Below are 24,640 nucleotides of genomic sequence, written 5' to 3'. Positions count from 1 at the left end.
GTGACAAAGTGGCTTTGCTGACAGACCTGATTCGAATCCCTGCTTTGCTGCTTCGTGTGTGACCTTGAACAGGTGACTCAAATTTTCGAGCCCCAGTTTCCTCCTGGGTAAAATGAGGATGCGATCAGTGTGGAATAGCTGAGATGATACAAGTAGAGCTCTGAGCGCCATGCCTGGCACTCAGTAATGCAGCCATGGTTTTGTGCCAGCCTCTAGAGATGGAGCATGAAGACACCAGGGGCCCTGCCCTCCCAGGGGGTCTGGTCAGGTGGAGAGGGTTGGGCACCATGCTGAGATATGCTCAGTGCCCCAATGGGCAGACAGCCTCTAGACCTGTGAGGTCCTTGAAATGACATCGCAGGCTGTATCTGGGGTGGGTGGAGGTGTGCAGTGGGTTCACTACCACCCCCACTCCCTACAACTCCGCACATCCTGGGCTTTGAGCTCTTTTTGCCCCCTCCCACTGGTTCTTGAGATAGGTGCCTTCTAAGACAGCCAGTGTTAGGGCCTCAGTTGCCTCACAGCCCGCCCCTCTGGGGGAGGGCATGATGCCAGCTGCCCAAGCTGGTTACATGGAGAGGGTTCTGGTTGCTGCTCCAGAGCCAGGCCAGGTGGAGGGATCTTTGCGAGGGTCCCCTGGATTCTGGGGGTGTCAGAACCAGAACCTCGCAGGCAACAGTCTGTGGTCCCCTTAGAGTCACCCAGGCCCTACCCCAGGTTCCCTGGAACACCTCAGCCTGATACTAGAGACTAATTACTCACCCAAAGTCACTCAGGATGTAACCAGCGAGAGGGGAACCAACCCATGGTCTCTCTGGCCCCAGAGCTCAGCTAGCTGGTCTGATTTGCAGTTTGGGAACATCCCAGCTGGTGGATGAGTGGGGAGGACAGCCTGATCCAGCCTGGAGACTGGCCTTCCAGGGCGCCCTCTGAGGCTTTTGAGAGGCAATGCTGTAATGGTGCAGCCTACCTGCTACACACACACTGTGCTCTGCGCTTTACTAAAGTACCAGGAAGGTTAGACAGTTACCTACACAGCTAGAAAAGGAGATCGGGTGAGGCTAAGGAATACGGATGCTGGATTCCAAAGCCCTGGATTCTAACCTTTTGAGCTACTTACTTCCCTCCGGCTCTGTGAAGACCCCAGGAATCTACCAGCCCATCTTGGCTGGGTACAGCCCCTCAGACCTTTGGGGAGCAAGACGCTTCCCCTCCCCAGGGTCTCAGGACAGCACTTCTGTGGCCTCTTGCCACAGGTGTCCTGATTTTTGTGGGAGCCATCTGTCCTGAGAAGTCCCCCCAGGGGCCCAGGCATCAGGAACCTGGACCCTTACTAACCTGCACAGCCCTCCCCAAGGCCAAGGCCAGGGCCCTGTACACACACTCCCAGGGTCTGCAGCGCCAGGGTAGGGGGGTGGCGGGTCTCAAGGGCCATTTGGCAGGAGCTCATTGATCTAATGACTTTCCCAAAATTCAACTACTGTCTGAGTGTTTTGTAACCTGATCAGCTAATTTTTCCTCTCTGCTTTTGCCATTTTGTTGATGTTTAAGTATTTTTTTAAAAGCAATTTGTCTGAGGGCACTGTTTACTTAATTTTATATTCCTAGTAAATCTCAAATTTGCAGCACTTTACAAATTAGGGAACTATTCTGTAGTCCTCTTAACTGTCATTTTCTACTTTATCTAATTTCCAACATTCTTAGGAATCCTCAACCAGTGTGTCTGATGTTACTTTATTCAAAATCAGAATTTTTTAAGATGTCCCTTCGAATCTACCAGGGGGAACGATCGACTATTCAATAAGCTTATTTTGTTTATTCTATTTAGCAGCTACATAGGGCTTACCATGTGCTCAGCGCTGTTCTCAGCACTGACATACATTATCTATTTTTTAAAAACTTTTATTTAAGTGTGTTTTACCAGGACCCATCAGCTCCAAGTCAAGTAGTTGTTTCATTCAATCTAGTTGTGGAGGACGCAGCTCACAGTGGCCCATGTGGGGATCGAACCGGCAACCTTGTTCTTAAGAGTACCACACTCTAACCAACTGAGCTAACCGGCCACCCCTACGTTATCTATTTTAAGCTTCATAACAACCCTCGGAGATAAAACCATCATTATCCCCATTTTACAGATGAGGAAGCTGAGGCGAGGTCATGTACCCAAGGTTAGTCGGCTGGTAAGGGGCAGGGCCAAGATCCAAACCAGGTTGCCTGACTCCAGATTCCCTTTCTTTAACAAAAATGTATTTTAATGTGATTTAATTCTAATGTCATGTTACTTTTAGGACACTCAGATGCCAAAACAACTCAGAAAAGGGTGACTTCTAGGCAAACTGCACATTAGATGAATTGTTAAAATTATTAAGGAGATAATTTAAGGCCTAACTGTCCCATTATAGGGCTTCCTGCTGGCCAGCTCCCTCTCTTTTTATTGGGCCAAAGTATTCCCTCCCTCTCTCCCCTTGCTCTCTCCTCCCCTCCCCCCTCCCTCCCTCAGACACCTGTGTGCAGGGCCCAGGGCTTGGCACAGGTAAGGGGAGAGGGACAGAGGAGAGAGAGGGAGCCACAGGATTTCAGAGATGACAGAGCACATAATGAGGTCTGGACGTTTCTCCAGGCGAGCTGGAGGCTGAATTAGGACTAGAAGGGAGAGTGAGTCATCTTAGGAAAAGGGACCCCGAGAACAGAGGCTCATGATGTATTACAGAATTGTACAACCGAAACCTATGTAACTGTACTAACACTTGTCACCCCAATAAACTTTAATAAAAAAGAGCAGAGGCTCAGGGATGGGAGAGCCTGCTAGAAGCTGCCGAGGGAACTTGGGGTCCTCGAAGTCTAGCACCTGATAAGTTACAACCGAGTAGCTAAGATTTCCCCTTCCAGGAAGCCTGCCCAGATGCTCCGGAAATATTACCTACTTCCTTCATATGAGTTTCAGTCCCTTGCCCTCTGCCGCAGGCAGCCTCAGCTTCCTGAGTACTGCCCATGGCCTCCACTTGTCTGCTCTGGGCCCCCAGACTCACTGCTCCTCCCCACCCTCCTCCCCTTCTCTCCTCCTCCTCGTCTTCCCACCCTCCCCTCACTACCCCTTTCCATGCCCCTTCTCTCCTCCCCATGTCCCTCTCTCCATCTTCCCTGCTCCTTCTCTGCCCTCCTCCTCTCACCCCATCTCCTCCACGCTCAATGAAACCACTAAAATGAAAGGAAACCTGGGGAGGAGCCCTGTCCCTCCAGAGGAGCCCTCTCTGACCTTGGACAGAGAGGGAGGAGGCAGGGAGCAGCTTACTCCATTCCCCTCTGGTTACTGGCAGCCTGGCTTCTGGACCTATGGTCCCGTAAATCTCCCAGGCTTAGACCAGGGGCTAAATTTAGATGAAGCTTTGTCACCAGGCCAGGAGGGAGCATTAGGCTGGGCCAGACCCCCTGGCTCCAGGGAGGTGGCACCTTTGGGGCCTGCCTGGTCCTTGGAGCACGGGTTCTGCCTGGACAAGACCCAAGGTGGAGGAAGAGCAGCTGGCGTCTTGGCTCTGACCTGCTGCCCTCCTCCCCCTGCCGGGGCCTCTCCCTCACCCTCGTCTAAGGTAAGGGCTTCCAGTTCCAGGCACACAGAGGCTGGAACCAGGATTAGGGCTAGCCTCGCAGTGAAAGTTCAGAGAGAAGGAAATCTGACAAGCAGGCAAAGCCCAGAACCCGAGCTCCCAGAATTGGGCGTGAGGGTGCAGCTCTACCTGGCTGAGAGAATCGTCATCTCGTCTGTCCACCCATCCAGCCAGCCAGCCAACAAACATTTACTGAGCACCTGCTTTGTGCCAGGTTCTAGACTGGGAGCTGGGGACACAGATATGAACCAGACAGATGTGGGCCCCGAGTTCTGGTAGCCTATAGTCTCATGGGGCAGGGGCGAGGGGTGGGAGCAGCTCTCTGCCCCTGGGACAGCCCAAAGTTGATCAGTACAGAAGCCCAAGCTCCCCATAATGAGGCCTGAACCCCCCATCTCTGAGCTCCCTACGTGAACCTCCTAAAGTCCTTGACAAGGGCCACCATTTCACACGTGCCTTCTACATGCCAGGCTCTTGACATACAGCAATTGAATGCACAACAAAACCCTATGGGTTTGTATTGTCCCCATTTTACAGATGAGGAGAACAAGGCTCGGAAAAGTTAAGTAACTTGGCCAAGGCCACAGAGCTAAGAAGCAGCATCCCCAGAGCTCTAAACACTGGGGTGTTTGCAGTCTTCCCGCCCTGAGAGCTCATCGCCCAGGTCTTGGGTGGAATTATCCACAACTGTGCTTCTGCTCTCCCTGTCCCCTGGGGTGGTTTCTGAGGGCAGCAGCCTCCCCTTTTCCCTCCCCCTCCTCCTTGCCCTCCCACCACCTCCAGCGACTCCACCCAAAATAGGCACCTGCAGGATATGTTGTGGATTTAAACTGAGTCAACTCCACTCAACCAGCCCCTTGAAGAGAATGAAAATCTTTGTCTGTGCCAGCTTATTGGACCAGTGGGCAAGTTACCGGAGATGGAGCCAGATCTGGGAGTTATTCCCAAACCACTTCTGATCTACTCACGTGTTTTGCCCAGGCCCTAACCACACGCATCAAAGCTGTGCACAGCAACCTGTGCCCAGTGCTTTGTCAGCAAGGAGGCCCAGCCACAGCCTCAGACCACAGCGTCTCATGCAAGGACAATCCCTTGATGCCTGAGTCCTAGGGAGGGTGCCTGACCCCACCTTGAGGGTTCAGGCCCCCCCACCACCACCACCTCCAGCCCCAAGGTTGACATGAAATACGTGAGTGACAGAACCACACTGTGGCAGTTGAAGGCTTTGAGAGGAGGAACTTGCATCTAAAACACAAAGTCTGGTTGGCCTGAGGGTCGGCCATGGACACTGCATGCCTCTGGGTTGAGCGTTGCCTCTGCTGTGACCTCAAGGGGCTGGTGCCTCACTCGGTCCCCCCAGGGGGCATTACTAGCTGCCTCTCCAACAAGGGGAAGGAGGATTGGGAAGGTGCTGATGAGTCAGGCTTGGGGCCCACACTCTCCTCAGACTCAGCTGAGGGGAGGGCCTTAGAATTCTTCTTGGAAGATTCTAGGGCCAGCCTCACCCCTGCCTGGTGGCTTGCTGAGCCAACAAAGCTTTTCTGATGCCCAAGCAGGTGCTCCCAGCAACCGCCTCCCCCCCACCCCCCCGATATGTGAATATCGTGTTTCCCCGATAATAAGACCTAACCGGAAAATAAGCTCTCGCGTGATTTTTCAGGATGATGTCCCCTGAACATAAACCCTAATGCGTCTTTTGGAGCAAACCTTAGCATAAGACCTGGTCTTACATGTGGGGAAACACGGTGGCAAGACCATGGTCCCAGTATCTATCTTGCGGGCCAAGAGGCAGGGCTCCTGGCTGATGGCTCAGGCAGCCCCTTACAGCACCCAGACTCAGACATACACAATACACAGACACTACACACAGACACATACCCACACACACTATGCACCCTACATACCATGAGTCACACACACAACCACACATTACACAGACATAATATGTAACACACACACACACACATGGCCCTGCTCCCCAGCTCCTCCCGCCGCACCCTGCATTGTGGATGAGATTCGGCAGCTCCTAACGGCAGTGAGTGCCTGTAAGTGCTGTCCATGCCACCCTAGGCTCTGGCGTGGGACAGGAGACATTGCTCTCCTGTCTGACCAGGTGGGGTCCTAATTAGGAGCTCCAGGCCCGCGTGGCAAGGCTGAGCATGTGTCCTCCAGCCCCAGTGCAGGAGATGGACTGAGCCCATTATGGGGAACGTGATGTTTGGGGGCTGTCAGGCCCTGGCCCTGGAGACATTCTGGGGCAAACATGGACCCAGCTGCCAGGGAGGGGATATTTGCCAGGAAGAGGAAAGGACAGGGCTGCTCACTGGTAAGGCAGTGGCTCTGGCATCCTAGAATCAGGAATGTCAAGGTTGGGCAGGGCACAAAAATCCCGTATACGCACGCACGCGCACACACACGTGCGCACACAATTTATGCACACACACTGGCCGCAGAGAAGGAAAATATGGTGGTCTTGGGAGGAACGTGGGCAAGGGTTAGAATTTGAGAGTGCATTGCGCTCGTTTAGTCTCACACCATACATTTCCCAGCCTCTTAGCCTTTGCACATGCTGTGCTCTACCTAGGCTGCCCTTCCTGGCACCACCTTTATCAGCTAGGCAAACTCCTACTCAGCCTTCAAAGCCCACATCAGCATGACCTCCTCCAGGACACTACCCATTCCTCCTCAGCAAATTGTACACAACTGTTAACAAGTAACCCACCCATCTTTCCCACCAGAAGATGGTCCCCTCAAGGACACAGATAACCACATCACTTTATCCCTCCACGCCCAGCACCCACTCATGATTTTCTTTAGGCCATGGGATCCTGGGTGGTTTTTACCTTTTGGACGGGGTTGCCATTGTTTCCTGGTGAGTGCTCACACGGGCTCTTCCTTTTCCCTACTCATCCATCTGGTTGTCCCCAAAGTACCACCTCTCCCTGGAAGCCTCCCTTAGTCTTCCCAAGGCCAGGTTAGGGGTCTCTCCCAAGTGTGAACCTAACGCCCTTTGTAACTGCCTGTTTACCTGTGTGACAGGACAACAGGGTGAAATCACCCGCTCTCCCTTGTTCCCTTCTGCACCTTCTAAGTCTAGGGGGTCCCTACCTGGCCTGGGACTGCCTGAGTATACCCACTGGGTTCCCCAGCCACAGTAGGCATTCTACAAATATTTATTGGGTGAAAGAACTGCTGGTGGACCCCCACCTGGCTTTGCTGATAGAAGGAAACGGGACCCACCCATCGTAGGGGTGCATCCCCTAGGGGCCGAGGGATAGATCGAGCAGAATGCTGCCTCAGGGGTCAGGCTGCACCAGGCCACTCCTGAGGCCCTCACAGGGTTCCAGGCCTGGCCAGGCTGCCATTGCGCTGCATGGCCAGGGGCATTTCCCTCCTCAGTTTCCCCCTCTGTACAATAGAGGTAAGAGAAGTAAGGGATGAGTGACAGAATAGGGCAGGGAGACAGACATGTGCTGTCAATGGGTAGCCAGGACCTGACCTCTGACCCTCGTCCCTCCTATTTCCTAGGCAGCCGAACCAAGCCAGGTGCCCAGCGACCAGCCCCCGTGGGCACGGCTGAAACAGTACTGCTATACAATCACTACCCTCGCGAACCTCTCAGGTATGCAAGCCCTCTGCCAGCCCCCTGTGGCAGAGCCCAGGAGATGAGGGTGGGCCCCCAGCCTGCGGGAGGAAGAGGTCAGCCAAGCTCGGGCGGTAGTGGCTGGTGACTGCCTTTCAGGCCTGGCTCCTGGCTTTGTCTTCAGCCAGGCCCCTTCCCCATTTGGAGCTCAGGCTCTTCCTGAGGATGATGGGTTTGACTGGGAGTTGTCCTCCAGCTCCCAGTTCCCTGTGTCTACCAAAGGAAGCTGCCTGGGTTGCATTCAGAAGCCGGAGAAGAGAACACCCCTTTGCTTTCAAACTCAGGCAAGACCAGCACAAGGTGTAAAATACATTCTCCAGTTGCCATGGCTACAAGTGTCAACTGCTAGTAAGGACCTTCGGAGCAGCAGCCAGGCCCCTGAGTTCTGACCCTTCAGGGTTTTCTGGGGGTGATTGAGAGTCAGGGTCAACCGCTGCGGAGCTCAGAACAGCCCTGGGGTCTCATGGGCTCCATAGAGCTGTCCCTAGGGCCCCACCCAGCGTCGGGGCCTTCTCAGACAGACCTGAGAAGCTGGGGTGGGGGGGCCCCCTCGGACCTGGAGCTGCCAGGGCTCAAGGAGACCAGGAGGCTAGTCGGCACTGAGACCCAGCACCAAATGCAGCCTGAGTTGGGCATTAAAAAGGAAAGCCTTGCTGCCAGCCCGCCTTACAAGGGGTCAAGAGCTCAGGTGTTGGGATCAGACAGACCCAAGCCTGGAGCCTAGCCCCTCCACCTGGCAGCTGTGTGACCCTGCACTAGTCACCTGAGCCCTCTGTGTTTGTTTGCTGGGGCTGCCCTAAAACACCACAGACGGGGTGGTTTAAACGACAGAAATGTTTACTCATGATTCTGGAGGTTCAAAGGCCGAGATCAAGGTGTCAGCAGAGCTGGTTCCTTCTGAGGCCTCCCTCCTCGGTGTATGGCCTTCACTCTGCGTCTTCACATGCCCTTCCCTCTGTGCCTGTCTGTGTCCTAATCTCCTCTTCCTGAAAGGATAGGCATCATTTTGGATTAGGGCCCAATGATGTTATTTCAACTGAATTACCTGTCTCCAAGTAAGGTCACACTCTGAGGTACTGGGGGTTAGGACCTCAACATATGTATTCTGAGAGACATGATTCAACTCATCACACCTCCTGAGCCTCAGTTTCCTCATTGTTAGAAACGAGTCTAAATCAACCTCAGAGTCTCACTGACAAGGCTGAATGAGAGACCCTGGAGACACCCAGCATGGGCCGTGTCAAGCAGCCATCAGGCAGGAAATGGAGGCCCCCCCTCCCCACACCACATCAAGAGGGCCCCAAACTTCCCCTCACGGAGCTGTCTGCTCTCCCAGGCAATGCTGGTTTATCAGCAGACTCACCACTGTCTGCCTGCCCCCCACCCCCCACTTCCCACCTATCAGTGGCACAGACCCTGCTTTCCCATGACCCCTGGAGAACAGTAACCCATCCCCCTCCTCTAAGTCTAGTGGTGGGGTGGAATCCCAGCTCTCCCAAGCACAAGGCCTGTCCTTCTCAACTTGTAATATCATACATCTGTTTACAATGGATACATTTTATATATATATATATATATATATACACACACACACACACACACACGCATACATCTTCCTGAGTCTTTGCATCTTAAAACCCAGAACCAGAGGCTCTCAGGGCTGGGAGGGACCTGAGAGAACATTTCACTGACGAGAAAGAGCCCCAGAAGAGACGGTAAGAACTGGGGTCACATGCAGGGAGAGTAGAAACAGGCAGGACCAGAACCCAGCCTGAGTTGGGGCATATGATGCCCCACGCCCTGTCTCCTGAACCCAGATGCCCCCACTCACCAGGCATGAGCAGCGGTCCAGACCCACACTGGGCCCTCAGAATGGAGCAGCTAGTCCTGACCCTGCCCGGGCAAATTCCGTATCTCACACATGTGCAGAAACCAGCTTCAGGTGGCCATGGCCAAGCCAGGAGGAAGAGAGACTTTATTCTCTCAGGAGCCCAGGCCAGTAAGACCCAGGTGTTTGAAGGCCTCCAGATAACTTAAAACAACTTCTCCCAGGGACTTCGTCACCCACCAACGCCTGTCTGCAGCACCTCCTCACTAGGCTGGCTCGCCTCCGAATCCCTTTCCCTCCCAGCCCTCCCAGCCCGCTCCAGGTCTTCACCCATCCAGGCCACTTATCTCACTAGACCTTCCCGTAGCCTCCATGTTTCCCCCGAAGCCCCTCCAATCCACGTCCTGCCCGGAGAACGCAAGGGGCTTTTCTCCAGCGCAGATCTGCACGTGGACTCTCTGCCCCCTCCCCGACCCCACCCCTGCTGCCCGCCTCCCGTGTCCTCCTCGCTCAGGTGCAAGAAACTCAGGCGATGAGCCGCCCAATTCTGGCTCCCTATTCCGGAGGTTACAGTGGATTCTTCCGGCGGGGGGGCGGCCGCGCTTTGCTGCCTCAGCGCCTGGGACCCTCGAAAGGGGCATTCCGCCATCCCAGGTCCACGCTCTCATCCCCGCCGCCTTGCTCTGGACCATCCCGGGGCCTAAGAAGGCGGCCCCGCCCCCTGACGCCGCCATTGGCCGTGACCGAGCGGGTGGGCCCGCCACTCGGTGCGCTCTGCAGGCAGCTCTTCTCAGCTAAGGTCCGGACTTGGCTGCTCCTGGCTACCAGGCGCAGCGCAGGCAGGCTGTCCGGCCGGTCGGGGCTGCGCAGGCGGGCGCCAAGACCTCTCGCTCTTTCGGCGCTCACTCTCGCACCCTGTCCCGGGTAGCCACGCCGGGCGCGCACTCACTCTCCCTGTCAGCGCGCGGCTGCGGGGCGCGATGGACGTGGCACTGCTCCACAGCCTGCTGGAAGCCAACTGCAGCCTGGCGCTGGCCGAAGAGCTGCTCTGGGACGGCTGGGCGCTACCCCTGGACCCCGAGGGTAGGCGTGGGGCGAGCGGACCCGGCCGGCGCGGGCTCCTTCCCTGGCACGCTGGGTGCGCCCAGGGCCCCGCGCTCTGAGCGCCTTGTGCCCTGCGTCCCCGGCAACCCCTCTGAGTCCCGCTCCGTTTTCTCCGGTCGCCAGGTCCCTACTCCTACTGCAACACGACCTTGGACCAGATCGGGACGTGCTGGCCCCGGAGTGCGGCCGGAGCCTTAGTGGAGAGGCCGTGCCCCGAGTACTTCAACGGCGTCAAGTACAACACCACGCGTGAGTGCCCCGGACCTCTGCGCCCGCCTCCCAGGAGGGCGGTTTAGGGAGTGGGGAGGGCTCCGGACCCCGCGTCGTAGACGTGCTGAGGGCCGTGGCACCGACAGACCGCTGGCGTTAAGGACTCCTTATAATGTTGGGGGCGCTCCCTCTGCCCCTTCCCCACTGTAGCTTCAGACCTCAGTAAGACAGTGATTTGCCCACGACTCCGGTGATTGGTGCGGTGAGAACCCAGAAACGGAAGAAGGAAATACTTCCTCCCTTTGGGGGGAAACGTCTCTTCCATATTATATACTCTGGGTGTCCGAAGTTCCCCCATTAGGGCTTCTCTTTGTTTAGCCATTGCCCCCCCCCCAGGGGGGCCCGGGACGCTTATGCTAAGTTCCCAACCCCCAGGGTGAATGCAATGATCAAACTCTTTACTACCAGAGAGAAGGAGGGCAGGAGGCAGGAAAGATGGGGTGAGAGCTTTTGCTGAAGAAGCATGCAGTGCATAGGGGGTCTGGGCCAGAGTGTGGGGTGTTTCCTCTTTCTACCCAGATGTCTCCGGACTGGCCCTCTGGGCTTACTCCAGCACCCCAGGCAATCCATGGTGTCTGAATCAGGACCACACACACACACACACACACACACACACACACCTCCCAGGGAGAATAGCCTGTGCCCTCCTTCCTCCTGGAAAACCACTGGCTAGCTTGACACTGGGGAAGATGGCAGCAGAGGGTGCAGGAGTCACCCCGCATTTAGGTAGGAATGTCTTGTGAGGCCTCAGGGCAGTAATCACGGACCCACCCTGACACGTCACCCACATCACCAGCCCCGCCCCACCAGCAGAGCCTCCTGAGAGGGAGTGGGCTATCTGAAGCCCCTCATCCTGGAAGCATCGTAGCAAACTCTCTGAATGTCTGTCTCAACACTGGTACAGCTCCCCTATGCCCTTGCTTGTATTCCTTCCTCCCTCCCCCCCACACACTCAGCTGTCCAAGCCCTCGGAACCTGAGGCCTCACCTAGAGAGATGGTAAGACAGCAGTGCCTGCATCCGATGCTGACCAGCATTCCCCTGTGCACCAGTGGAGGGCTCTGGTGGGCCCAGGGGGCAGGGGTGGTCCTAATGGGAGGTTGTGGTAGAGGTAGTGAGGCCACACAGGAAGATTTCGGCATCATCTGAGGACGTGCTTCCTGTCATGATCAAAACAGACCTCCCTGCTTGGAAGTGAGGTCCCGAGCTGGAAGGTATATGAGCGGAAGGAACAGCTTTCATGCTCCTTCCCAGTCCCGAGATTATAAAACTATTTTTAGGATCCTGTAAGCTGTATGGGGTGGGGCAGTGCAGCCCAGGGTCCCTGATTCAGACTGGGCCTAGAGACTAAGGGCTAAGTGAGGTGATGCCTGCTGACCTGAGGGAGCTCTGCCTGGCCTGTCCTCTCTTCTCCCCAACCAGCCTAAAGTTCCCTGAGGGCAGGGCCCGGGTCTCTTCTTCACGGCAGAGCTGAACACAGTATTTATTCAATGAATTTATTGAACGCCTACTAGGTGCCAGCCACTGCCTTGGCATTGAGGCCCTCGTTCACAATTGCAACACAGCAGGAATTCAGAGTGATGTGTGCCCTGACGCGGGAGCACGAGGGGGCTGTGGGAGGGGGGGAAGAGGGCGGGGAGGCGGGGAAGCCTTCCCAAGGAGGCGCCTCGCACACCAAACCATGCATCTCATCAGATGAGAAGCGGAAGGAAGGTCAGGGCACCACGGAGGCTAGCAAATGTAGTGCCAGTCAGCCCCTGGTATCTGATGAACGGTTTTCTTCATTTGGACCTAAGTGCTGCCCGTGCTATAACTGCTGGGGACCAGAAAGAGCACAGAGGACAGGGAACACTGCCATTAACCAGTGCCACCAGCTAACGGCGATGGATGCGCAGTGACTGAGTTCCCTCCTCCTCCGTCTCTGAGCTGCAGCTTCCTCTCACTACGTTTGCCTTTTCAGTGGATCCTTCCTTTGCAAAGGACACAGGCAGGAAAACAGCTCCTATGAGAACCCTGGGGGAAGAGGAAGAAGGGTCCTGCCTCCTCTTCCTGCCCAACTTTGTGAAGCTGCAGCCAAACCCCCAGAAGCCTCATCCTCTAAAGAGTGGGCACTGCCCGGGTGGGTTAGCAGCTTAGGCATTTGTCCCCGCGAACTTTGGAGTGTAGAGAATCCGCCACAAAGCGACCACGCGCAGGTCATGCTCCATGTGTCGGCTACCACTGAGAGAGCTCTGCATACATCATCCCACTCATCCCCACTTCCCGAGGACCCCTGAGAGGTACTGCTTGTATGCCCATGTTGCAGGTGAGAGAGCTGAGGCTCAGAGACATGAAGTCATTTTTTTAAGGTTGTAATCAGCTTCTGTTTACCAGTACAGGCAGGAAAATCCACAGCCCTCACTCTTTGCCGTGGGCAGTACTGCCTGCACGAGAGACAATTTGTTAGGAGAGCTGAGAGGGACAGAAAAAGACTCCTCTCTCCACCGTGGAGGGCCAGGGAGGGCTTAGATCTCTGGGCTGGACATCTGGGGACAGGTAGGAGTGCGGCAGGTGGAAGGACGAGAGGTATCGTGGAGGAGCTGGACCGTGCTTTGTGCCTCGGGACTGCTGAGTGTTGCTTGGAGCACAGTTGTGGGAGACAGCGGGGGGTGGACCTGGTCAGACGGGGAGGGCACAGCACAGGTGGGTGCGGGGAGGCAGGGAGCCTGGGGGAGCAGGTGAGCAGAGGAGCTCGGCTCTGGGCACAGTCTCTGGAGGCAGGAGGAGGGTTTAGGAGGCTACTGCAGCTGGCCCAGGTGGGGAGGAAGCTGCAGGCGCAGGGGAGGGATGGACGGGAGGCCTTGGGCATTTGTAACTGATAAGACGGGTGGGGTGGGGTGGGGATTACGCAGGACTGACACCAGCTGTACCGGAAAACACTGAGCACCGTTGGGGATGTGTTGATTCTGGGGGGCTGGGGGGACATGTGAGTGGAGGTGTGTAGAACGCAGCTGGCTGCATGGGGGAAAGCCCAGGAGAACGCCGAGGGCCGGAGACAAGGCATCCGGGAGCTCTCGAGTGCGTGGTTAGCTAACAGCTACAGGTAGCAAGTTTGGGAGGCCAGGTGAGAGCCTGGATGATTCTCAACCCAGAGACTATTTCCAAATGCAGCAATGACCAAAGGAAAGGAGGGGACTTGTCCACGTTCACATATACTAGTCTGTGGCAGAACCGAGTTAAGGTCCATGTGTCCAAGGCCCCTCCAGGGTTCTCCTTGCCACCATGCTGCCATTTCAGTGGCCCAGGCTCCAAGTGTCTATACTATTTGTTTGACCTGTGTTAACTCATTAATCCTTACACTTGCCCAATGGCAGAGACATAGTACCAGGTTGGTGCAAAAGGAATTGCGGTTTTTGCGATTAGTTTTTAAAATTTTAAACTGCTATTACTTTTGCACCGACCTAATATTATATTCCTATTATACATGCAGAAACTGAGACACAGAGAAGTTAAGTGGCTTTCCCAAAGTCACACAGCTTGTAACAGAACTAGGATTCTAACCCAGGCTCTGCTGCCTCTCAGAAAGTAACTCTGCTGGGTTAAACAAAGAAGGGATTTGTTGAAAGGACATTGGGGAACTTGTGGATTCACTGGGTAGGCTAGAGAACCAGATTTGGGGCCTCCAGCTAAGAACTCAGGGCACAGATGGCCTAGTGAGGGAACCCCCACTTTTCCAGAGTGGGCCCTGACGACGCTACCAGACCTGGCCACCAGATGGTCATAGCCCTGCTGGCTCCACTGCCCTGGATGTCTTAAGCTTCCTGCAGTGGCCCCCGGGAAGCTTTCTCCCCATCTCCATTTTGTGGGCCCCCAGCGCACTAATTCCATCAGGCAGGTACATCTAATGGGGTGAGGGGAATGTGTGTAGCTCTAGGTCACACACTCCAGCTCTGGCTACGAAGGAGCCTGGATGGTGAGGCCCTGGTATTTCAGCTTAATGGCAGATGGTGGCTTCTGCCTCCTGCATCTCCCCTCCCCCCCAGGTTTCCCAAAGCCCATATGGGAAGCAGGTACAAATCCTGGGCCACCCAGAACTATCCTAATGTCCATACACAGTCTAACCAGGACAAATCCCATCCCCTTCCTGGGCCTCAGTTTCCCGGTCTGCAGGGAGCTGGGAAATGGATGAGCCCAGCAGTGGTGTGACCAGAGGGGGGCACTATACCCCTTCCGTTTTCCTCCCACCTCCCACCCTTCTACTCCGACTCTTCTGAGCCTATCTCTGTGTGTTTGTGTCTCTGTGTGTCTCCCTGCCTCTGTCTCTGTTTCTCTCTGTGTGTGTGTGGTTCTGGCTCTGTCTCTAGGCACTTTCTCTCGGTCTTTTTGTATGTGTATGTCTTTCTCTTTTCTCTGTCTGTCTGCTCTTCCCCTCCCTGCCTCCCTCCATCTTCCCTCTCCAGCTCTCTTCCTCTCTGTCTCTCCCTCTTCCATCTGACCTACTCTGGCACCTCTTCTTTCCTGTCCCTGTGGTCCTGACAGCTGCAAAAGAAGCTGCAGCCTCCTCCTGGACCAGGTCCGTTTTCCTCCTGCAGAATCGCTAAACCCAGTCTGGCTCATCCTGGGTCTCCTTGCTCTCGGGCTCCCACCATGTCCTGTGGGGAACAGCTGGTCCCATCTGTATTGAGGCATCGTCCAGGACAGGGGAAGAAGGGACATCCTACTAACCCAACCCTGTGGAGAGGACGGGGTTCTCACTTCCCAGAACCCCATTCCAGAGATGGGTTGAGGCATGGGTGGTGTTACAATGGAAGTACATAAGCTCAGCAGAGGGGTCTTCCCACTGGGTCTGCCTCTTGTGCAAGAATATCCTCTTCAGCCCTGAGGGCACAGGGCTGACAGGAGAGGCTGAGCCCTGCTTCAGGGAGCCCTTGGCTGTTTATATTAACAGTCAGGAACTGGAAAGAGGGGCTTGGTGGGCACTGGAGCATTCCTGGAAGGCTTCCCAGAGAGGGTGGGCGTGGGCCTTGAAGCAGCGGGGACGTCACATTGGTTGAGGACAGGCCTAGTGCAGGGGTGGAGCCTCAGGGTGGGTCCCTCTGGATTGAGGAAGTAGAAGCTGTGAATCTGGAAACTCAGGTGTATGTTCTCAGTGACACCTGATCACACCCTGACCCCTGAGGCCCAAGGGCCAGAAGTTACACTGGGTGTGAGAACTGTTTCCCTGCTTGGAGAGAGGGAAAGTGGGACATGCATGGCTGTCACTGGGGCTTTGGCAAAGAGAAGGAGGAAGGGACAGAGAGCAGAAATGGATGCCCCTCTGGCCAGCCAGACACCTAGACTGTCCCAGCTGCAGGGCCTTCTGAGCTGAGTGCAGCCTTCCCCTGCTGCTTAGGGGTGGGGATACCCAGAGAGGGAAAGACACTTGTCCCGAGACAAACCCTTGCTCCCCACCCCCAGAAAGCCTCATGTCAAAGGGAGGACATAGGATTCTGCCAGCCAGAGATGTCTTTACTCCACGTTACTTCATAGAAACTACGGCTGAGAGCCAGTTCTAATTCCGGCAGGCCACTGACCGCCTGTCTCACACTTGGGCAGGTTTCTCTCCTCTTTGGGACTCAGTTTGTCTGTACGCGGTGGGGGGTGAGTTCTTGTTGCCACTGTCCCCTCACATTCCTCCACTCCACAGCAGCCTCTGCCTCAGAGGTCCCCATTAGCCTTCTCCTCCCGCCTCCCTCTGCAGGCCGGCGTCATGGCGACGAGCCCATTGAGCGTTGCTATGGATTACTGGAGGAGGCATCCCTGTGCAATTGAGGCTGGAACGGGGTAGGAACCTCCTCCCACTTATGCCTCCCTAGGGAGGGCTGTGAGCTGCATTCCAGTTACACCCCTTTCCTTTTTGTGGGCCCAGTGTGGTCGCCATTAAACTGCTCTGTGTCTCCCTGACTCAGTTTCCCCACTGTCCACTATAAATATGTCTGCCATGCCTGCTCAAAGATGGAAAGGCATCACGAGTGAAAAGTCCTTGGGAAATATGGTGCTGATGGTTTTTGGAAGTCCAGAATGGACACCCCAAGAGCAGTGTCCACACAACACCGAAGAATGGAATAGAAGTTTCCTATCCCTCATCCCAGATGTCACAAGCAGGTGGCCCTGGGGAGGCCCTTCCCAACCTGATGACCGGGTTGGTGATGACAGACTCCCAGGCTCTCGACCCAGCACCCCTTCTAGGTCAGATGGGCTCAGAGCTTGGGTGAGCATCACCAGCTGTGCTCTCCTGCACCCCCAGCAACGTGCTGTGATCAGATCAAGACAGGACATATTCAAGCTGGGCCCCAGAGCTGGCTGCCTCAGTTAGCGGCAGCAGCAGCTAAGCAACGCAGGAGGCTGGATTCAGGGAGAGACACCTTGATTGTTTGGAAGCTCAAGGGAACTATGCTATTGATGACATAACTGCCACACTTCCCCAAATGGTCTCTTCACTGGAGGCGAAACACAATTAGCTGTGCCTACAGCATCATTGCCCAGTCCAGGTCAGGGAGGCTGTTCCTACAGCAGGTAAGGATGGTGACCCAAGGTGAAGGTCAGAGAGTTCCCAGCATGGCCCCAAGCCAGACAGGAAGGAGACAGCTGGGTCTGGAACAGTCCTGCTCCAGGAAAAGGCAGAAGGGGACGAAGAGTGGAACATCTGGCCCCTCAGGCATTGTCTGGTCTGACATCCAGATACTAAGTGGCTAAGACACTGCAGAAGCAGCACCGCTGACAGCCTCTTCTGGGCACAGGGTAGCAGGGAGAGCATCTCTCAGAAAGCCTGACTCCAGGGTCTCCCGCGAGGAAATGTATCCCAGGGGAGAGATCTCGTTCTGCCCCTTCTTTGCTGGTGACCCCAGGCATGTCACTCTCCCTTGTTCAGACCAAATGAGGGCGAAGTCGCCTCCCCGTCTTAAATTTCCAAGGAGACGCCTGCTGACTCAGTTTCTAATGCACTTTTCTGGGGACAGTCGAGGCTTCCTTGCCCAGCATCTGGAGGATGCTGACCACAGGCTCACGATTTTAGACTGACACCCCTCCCCCAGGTGGAGTTGGACTTACATGTCAGCAGTTCTGGCTGGCGGTGGGGCTCAGCCTACCTGTGGCATGTGTGTGAGACCCTAGATGCCTCCTGCATGTGTGCCGTTTTGCATTTGCCATGCACCTTAGTGGAACCTGCACTTCCACTCCGAGCCTCTCATCCTCAGTCAGAGTCCCCCAGTCACCTACAACACTGCCACCCTGGTACACCCTGAGCCCCTGTGTGCTCAGCTCTGTGTAGCCCTTTAGAAAGGACCAGAGGAGAGGGCCACCTAGGCCCTGCCCCCTTAGGCTACCTGGGAAAGCATGACCCCTTTACAGGGGTCAGTGAGAGAACAATCCTGACCCTGCTTGAACTAGGAGAGGTGAGCCACTGAACCCTCAGGGGGCTGGAGCAGTCACAAAAACATCTGGAGGATGTAGGGCTGAAGCTGGCTCTGGGAAAGGGACATGATTGGTGTGACGTTCTAGGGGCTGAGTGTGGGGTGGAGAGGACGGCTGGGTCTTCGGAGCTCTCCAAGGTGGAATCACTTACGCAGATGGTGGGAGTGGTTTTGTTCTGCTATCCATGGTGCTGAAAGTGCCTCCACACTGTGACTTTGTTCCTTCAGTAAATAGGTATTTGCTTCTGGCCTTTCCCGCCTTCCTGTCAGCATCTGTCAGCAGCTTCCCACTCTCCCTTCTTGTCATTTTCTTTCTAGGTATTCAATGGCCATGCTGCTGCCCTTCCACCCATGCCCACTCACTGTCCCACTCACTACCCATGCCCAACCTGTCTCTTACACTCTGTCCCCCATAACTACCACCCACATGGTCCTTCCTGGTCCCTATCTCCTGTGGCCTATTTCCCATGCCTTGCCAGTTACAATATCAGAAGTGCCAACCTAGGGAACACTTGAAAGTGATGTTGGGATGTTTAGGGTTGTCGCAATGGTTCCAGGTTGCCACTAGCATTTAGCAGATTGAGAAGACCCACACTACAAAAACTTGACCCACCTAAGATGGCAATGCCATCAATGAGAACTTTTTCTGAGAGGTGAAACTGAGGCCACAAGGGAAGGGACTTAGCCAGCTAGAGACAAAACTATAGCTGGAATACCGGCCCCCATCCACGCTCAGCTACACTTCTGGACCACTCGGGCATGACTTCCTGAGCCAGGAACTCTCATCAAAGTATCAGCATCTGAAAGGGGAGGGTCCATTGCAATGGGGGCTTTCAACAGGCCAGGGCCACTCTAGGGGCACAGTCCTGGCACATTGCTTGGGGTGGGGTCCTGGCTCCCAGGCCAGAGAGACCTGGAAGAGAACACCCTGCCTGCATCACCCAGACCCTAATGCCCCTGGCAGGCCACACTGCACACCATCAGCATTGATCAGTAGGGGCACCTGTGTTTCTGTGTTAGCAGGCAACCACCCCACTGATCCATCCTGGGAATTCTGGCCTGGCTACCTGCCCTCATACTTTCTGTGCCCATCTTCCTGTGGTTCCTGAGGGAAACTCTTCCTGTCTTTCTCTATCCTGTTCAAGGCTGTGCCTGAGGGCTCCATGTCCTCATTAGCCAGCTGCCCTGAAGAGCTGGCACATTCGTCTTCCCGTCCCCTGGCACCCAGCCTCTGTAGCCAGAAGCTCATTCCAGGCATGGCTCGGCTCTCTGCGGGAAGCCCCCTCCCACCACTAATCCCAGACCCTGCTTTCCAAGGTTTCGGCAGATCTGAGTGAATCCTATGCAGCCCACGTGTACTGGCTGGGTCACTCCTGAGGGAGATCCAATGACTCCAGTGTGGTGTCTGCCTACGTGTGTGTCCCCAGGGAGCTCAACTTCAGTAGCCAAGGACAGGATCAAGACATGAAATCCACAGTGACTTATGGCAATTGCTTTAAAAGAGATTTCTGTTTTCCAAACTACAGACTGTAGAGCAACAGTGGATTCTGAAGTCAGTTTAGTGAGTCATGACCAGCATTTGTGTAAAACAGAAAAAGAATTCATTAGAACAGAATAGAAAGAAAATATTATAACCGTGGTCAAGATACATTTCGCTTTGTGAAACTGGATTCAGTGATGGGTATGGGTGTGTGTGTGTGTGTGTGTGTGTGTGTGTGTGTGTCCTGGATTGTGATAGAAAGGGACGTGTTGCTGAAGTTCAAGGGCACTAGAGTGTGAAGGCTTATGTTTCAAGGATGGGAAGACATAGAGGAGGCGTTTAGAAAAAAGAAGAGATTACTTAATATCTCAGGTGTTGAGGCCTCCAGGAGGAGGTGGCATTTGAGATAGGGTTGAAAAGTTCGGTAGGAGTTTGTCCATGGGCAGTGGGTGAGAGTCAGGAGGGTGTTTCAAGGGGGGTGTTCAGCAAAGAGCTGGTTATGTGCCCTGCCTGCTAGGGCCAATGTCACCTGCCATGTAGACTGGTAGAGATGGGTCTGGAAAGTTAAGCTGGTGCCTGAGTGTCCAAGGCCTTGAACATCCCACTAAGAAAGTTGGACTTTGTTCCCCAGGGCAATAAAAATCTACTGATGGCTTTGAAGCAGAAACCAGTGTGATCACCCTGACAGTCAGGGGAAAGGATAGAGTCAAGGGGGCAAGAGCAAAAGCAGGGAGGCAAGATAGGAGGCTGTTCCGCCAGTCCAAGCAAGCAGGCAGGGTGACCAGAGAGAGGGTGGAGGGATGGGCAGGAGTGGGGTGGACTCCAGGAAAAGAAAGAGGAGTCAGAATCCACAGAACTTGGTACCTGGGTACCACAGGGGCAATGACATAAGGCACCAGAAATGTCTCAGATTTGACTGTCTCTATCCTGACCCCCTCCCATCTACAAGCCTGCCCTGTGGTCAGTACCACGACAAGATATCATACTTGAGAAATGAATATTCTGAGGCTCTGTCCTCAGGGAGCCCCACACTGATCAGAAACCAGACTCCCTCACTTGAACAACTCAGGCCAGGTCATGAGCAAGGGCTGGAATTGTGGGACTCAGGCTGTCAGAACTGGGAGCGGGGAGCAGAGAGAGCGATGGAGAGATCTGTGAGATGGGAGCAATCAAGGAGGCCTTCCTGGAGGAAGGGGCTAAGCACTGAACTTCTGGAAAGCTGAATTACATCTGTGAACACATCCCCAGAAGATACATTTTTCTGCCCTTTGACCACAGCCAGGATCAGGGTCTGTCTCACCTCCCACGGGCCTGTTGAAAGGGACTGTAAACCCCCACCAGGTTGGGGATTGTTCATTTCACAAAAGTACCCACCCTCCCAAGAGACCGTTAGGCGGGTGCTTTTGGCTTCACCCCTTTAGTTCAGCAACATCACTGACCCCATGCATCACATCCTCTTAACACACAACCTTCCCACGGCGAAACAACTCTGAGGAAGGAGAAAGCCCAAGTGGGGAACTGGGGGCCCTGGGCAGGGGTGAGGAGCCCGTGTCCTCATGCTAGGGTTGCAGTTGGCATCAGACCAGCATTGGCCTTCTTGGCTCACACAGGGGCCAGGGCGGCCTCGTGCTCACAGGCCCCAGAGGCAGGGAAAGGCCAGTAACAACCCGAAATTGGAAAAATCTATGCTCTCGGAGCACCAAATTAAAAAACAATTAAGCTAATCGAATCTCCCCCATTGTTTCTGCTCTTCAGCAAGTGCTCCTTAATAATTCCATTGCTTTTAACTCACTGTCAGCTCAACGGAAGTGGTGTTTGTTTTTTTTTAAGTAACTTAATTATTTCAGAGCTCACTTTTTCGAAAAACAATCTAAGGTTCTCCCTCTAGCTCTGTGACATGGCTCTGTGCTATTTATTTGAATTAGCTTTATATTGTATATCTAACATAGACCAAAAGAAAAATCTACAAACAACTGTTCATTAGCCAAGGGCAGAACTCTGGTACAAATCACCCCCAAACAATGGATCCCTTAGCACTTATAATTGAGTCGGGGAGGTAAGATTCCTACTAATCATGCCACTCAGAGCAGAGACCGGCAAAGGGCTGTGGGAGTTCTCAGGTGGGAGGGGTTCCTCTTGGTTGGAGGTTGAGAGTGGGCTGCCTGGAGGTGGTGGTTTAGGAGCGAGACCTTGATGGCCAACCTAGGATTTACAGAAAGGTAAATAAGAGCATCCTGTGGCCTTTGCACCTTCCCCTTCAGTAAAACCTGCACTTTCGTACGTCAGACACTGCGGCTCTGAAATGTCTCTTTACACATCACATTCCAATGTTAGTTCAGAGGCCAGATCTCAAACATTTAGAGACATCACATGGTGGTTGTCCAGGCAGCTGCAGCTCAAGGTCGGCAGTATAGGCCTGTTTCCCCAAAGGGCTCTCGTTCCTATGTGCTCAGTAGCCTAAGGGTTAAGAAGACAACACCTGAAGCCAGACCTTCTGGGTGTGAATCCTCTTCTCATCCGTGTATCCTTGGCAAGCAGTCTAATCTCTTGGTGCCTCAGTTTCCTCTCTGTAAAATGGGTTAATATTAGTTCCTATTTCGTAGGGTTGCTATGAGGATTGGTACGTGGTAAACACCTGGTATGTCCGTGGTAGCTATTATTAAAACGAAAGTGCTGATACTGGTAGGAAAAGTATGGATCTCATAAGCATACAATGATTGAGATAAGGAAGGAAATTGTTTGGCATGCTGAAAGTAGTGAACTTTAACCCACAACCCAGGGCTTACACTTGGGTTCCATTTCAAACAAAATTTAAGTGTACGAACACCTAGTCAAAAATTATATCGAAAATGGGCTTTATCTTGCCTTTCAGCTACCCTTTGTGGTCTTTTGTGCAGTTGTCACACACATGACTTTCAGTGAGCTTTCAGATACATGTTGTGTTTCCTGGCCTAGGGAAGCTGGGAAGTAGGAGCCTTATCCTGGGGCAACCCGGGAGCCGCAGAGTGTTCTTGAGGAGGGGAGTGACCTGCCTTTCGGTGACTGGCGTCTCTTGTAGGGAATGCCTACCGAGAGTGCTTGGACAATGGCACGTGGGCCTCCAGGATCAACTACTCACAGTGCGTGCCCATTTTGGATGACAAGGTGAGCGGCCCTCCCCTGTGCTGACCCCGGTCCTCATAGAGGTATTAGGACTCAGGCTGAGCACAGAGGAGCCCAGGGTGGCAGAACCAGGCCTGTGTCTCCCAGTCACTCCATTTTGCGCCTCTTGCCCCTGCCCCATGTCCTGCCTGGCGCTGAAGGACACTGTAGTGGAGTAGAGAAGGGGGACATGGAAGCCCCCCTTCGGGAGACCTCGGGCTGGTGGAAGACAACCAAGGTGGACGTGACACAAGAAGGGCATGACTGTATAATCAGTGTCCCAATCAGGCTGTGTGACTTCCTTCCTCCTCTGGCCTCAGTTTCCCCATGTGGCATTCCAATTCTATGACTCCACGTGGAAATAAATGCAGCCCCCAGAAGGCCAGTCCCCACAGGAAGCTGGGTCCCGCTCAGACCTCACCAGCCCCACTTGCTCTGGAACTGGATTCCATGCCGCCTGCGTGCTGGCCGCCACCCCTTTAAAGCTACGCTACATTGCTGACCCAAAATGACACGTCCCGCCTGCGTCCCCCTCCTCATTCACCCAACATAGTTCTCTGTGGGGCTGGAAATTCTCCAAACACAGAGCCTTCCATAGGGGCCAGGTGTGCTGACGACCCCTGGAGCCACCTCGGCCCCCAAGGTCAGGACACACAGGGGGGCCACTGCTAGCGCGCCAGCCCCGCCCTGCCTGTGCCCCATGCCGCCGTCTGCCCATGTGTCTGTCTGTCTGTCCAGCAGCAGAAGTATGACCTGCACTACCACGTCGCCCTTGTGGTCAACTACGTGGGCCACTGTGTGTCGGTGGCAGCCCTTGTGGCCGCCTTCCTGCTCTTCCTGGCCCTGCGGTGAGTCCTCCCTCCTCACCCCTCCCTTAGCCCAGACGTGCTCAGCTCCACTGCTCGGGCCTTGGAGCCAGTGGACAGAAGGGGTTTGGGGGAGGCGCCGGGGCCCTGACCGCTGGCAGGCGTGCGGGAGGCACCAGAGGTGCCGGCTCTGAGAGGCCTGAGCGTAGCCGCAAGCGTGGGCGGTAGGCACTTGGGGCAGCCCTGCCTCACCCCAGGCTCAGTCTCTACCTGGCCTCAGAAAGGCTCCGTCCTAGCTGACCCCTGACCCCAGCTGACCCCTGACCTGGGCCTCCCACAGGAGCATTCGCTGTCTGCGGAATGTGATTCACTGGAACCTCATCACCACCTTTATCCTGAGAAACGTCACATGGTTCCTGCTGCAGCTCGTCGATCACAAAGCACATGAAAACAACGAGGTCGCTGGGCAGAGGCTGGGGGCTGGGCCTGGGGGGCTCGAGGCTCTGGGGGCACCACCTCTCTTGCCCAATCCTCAGACCTGAGCTCACCACCACTCCAATTATTGTCCCTCCAGAGCTGCGGGGAGGAAGGGAGCACAGACCCGACACCAGGCTGATTTATCTGGTCCCACTCACCATCCGTGATGTCGGGACCTTCCAAAGGCCCCGTAGAGCAAAGGAGGCTGCACTTAACCTGTGTTGAGCTTTATCTCACTAAATCCCAATGAGAGACCTATAGGGATTATTTGCCCATTATACAGACATGGAAACTGAGGCTCAGAGAGGTTAGGTGATACTGCAATGCTGCCTCTACATCTGAGCCAGCAGGATCTTGAGCAGGCCACACCGTGTCTTAGCTGCCCACCCTGGGTTTGTGTCAACTGCCACTATACTGTGTCCAAGTCACTGAAAAACCAGAAACTAGAGTGGGGCCAAGCAGAGTTCATTGGCATACCATTAGAGACTTCTCAATACCTATCATTTACATGGCTGGCCGTGAGCAGACACCCAGACTGGTTTGACCCTTAACTTGGTCCCACATTGAGCTCTGCCTCAGCACCAACCAAGTTCAATCCAATTTAGGGTACCCTGCAGCCCTGTATTGGCTGATAAGATGTCACTTGGAGAAAAAGCAGGGTTCAGAGGAGGGGCTCTTTAGCTTCCCACTTGAGCAAGACTTTCTCAGAACAGGAGACATACAGCCATGGGGCGGGGGGTGAAGGTCAGGGCTGGGGCCATGTGGGAAAGCTGTGGAGGCAGCGACCAGCTCAGCACAGGAGGCTTATCTGATAGCCGGGACTGTCAGACCCAGATGTAGAGGGGTCAGGCTGTACA

At 54.7% G+C, this 24,640-nt stretch overlaps 1 protein-coding gene across 5 annotated transcripts in view; it reads left to right on the top strand.

Moving 5' to 3' along the window:
• The window catches only part of CRHR2 (corticotropin releasing hormone receptor 2), a 37,296-nt gene that overhangs the window by 1,271 nt on the left and 11,385 nt on the right, over positions 1-24,640 (top strand). For 2 of the 5 annotated variants that reach the window (XR_012498926.1, XM_019726194.2), the window contains exons 2-6: positions 7,134-7,227; positions 10,304-10,429; positions 22,418-22,503; positions 23,239-23,348; positions 23,647-23,764. Coding sequence is in view for 4 of the 5 variants with exons in the window: in XM_019726194.2 (XP_019581753.2) it covers positions 7,134-7,227; positions 10,304-10,429; positions 22,418-22,503; positions 23,239-23,348; positions 23,647-23,764 (534 nt within the window). In the remaining variant the exon portion in view is untranslated. Of the gene's footprint in view, positions 1-7,133; positions 7,228-9,668; positions 10,160-10,303; positions 10,430-22,417; positions 22,504-23,238; positions 23,349-23,646; positions 23,765-24,640 lie in introns of those variants that run through there. The other 3 variants (XM_019726196.2, XM_019726198.2, XM_019726197.2) reach the window with 3 other exon arrangements.

The sequence above is a fragment of the Rhinolophus sinicus genome, linkage group LG09, assembly GCF_036562045.2.
Source record: "Rhinolophus sinicus isolate RSC01 linkage group LG09, ASM3656204v1, whole genome shotgun sequence".
In the NCBI taxonomy this organism is placed as follows: domain Eukaryota; kingdom Metazoa; phylum Chordata; class Mammalia; order Chiroptera; family Rhinolophidae; genus Rhinolophus; species Rhinolophus sinicus.
This window is presented reverse-complemented; position numbering and strand designations above follow the sequence as displayed.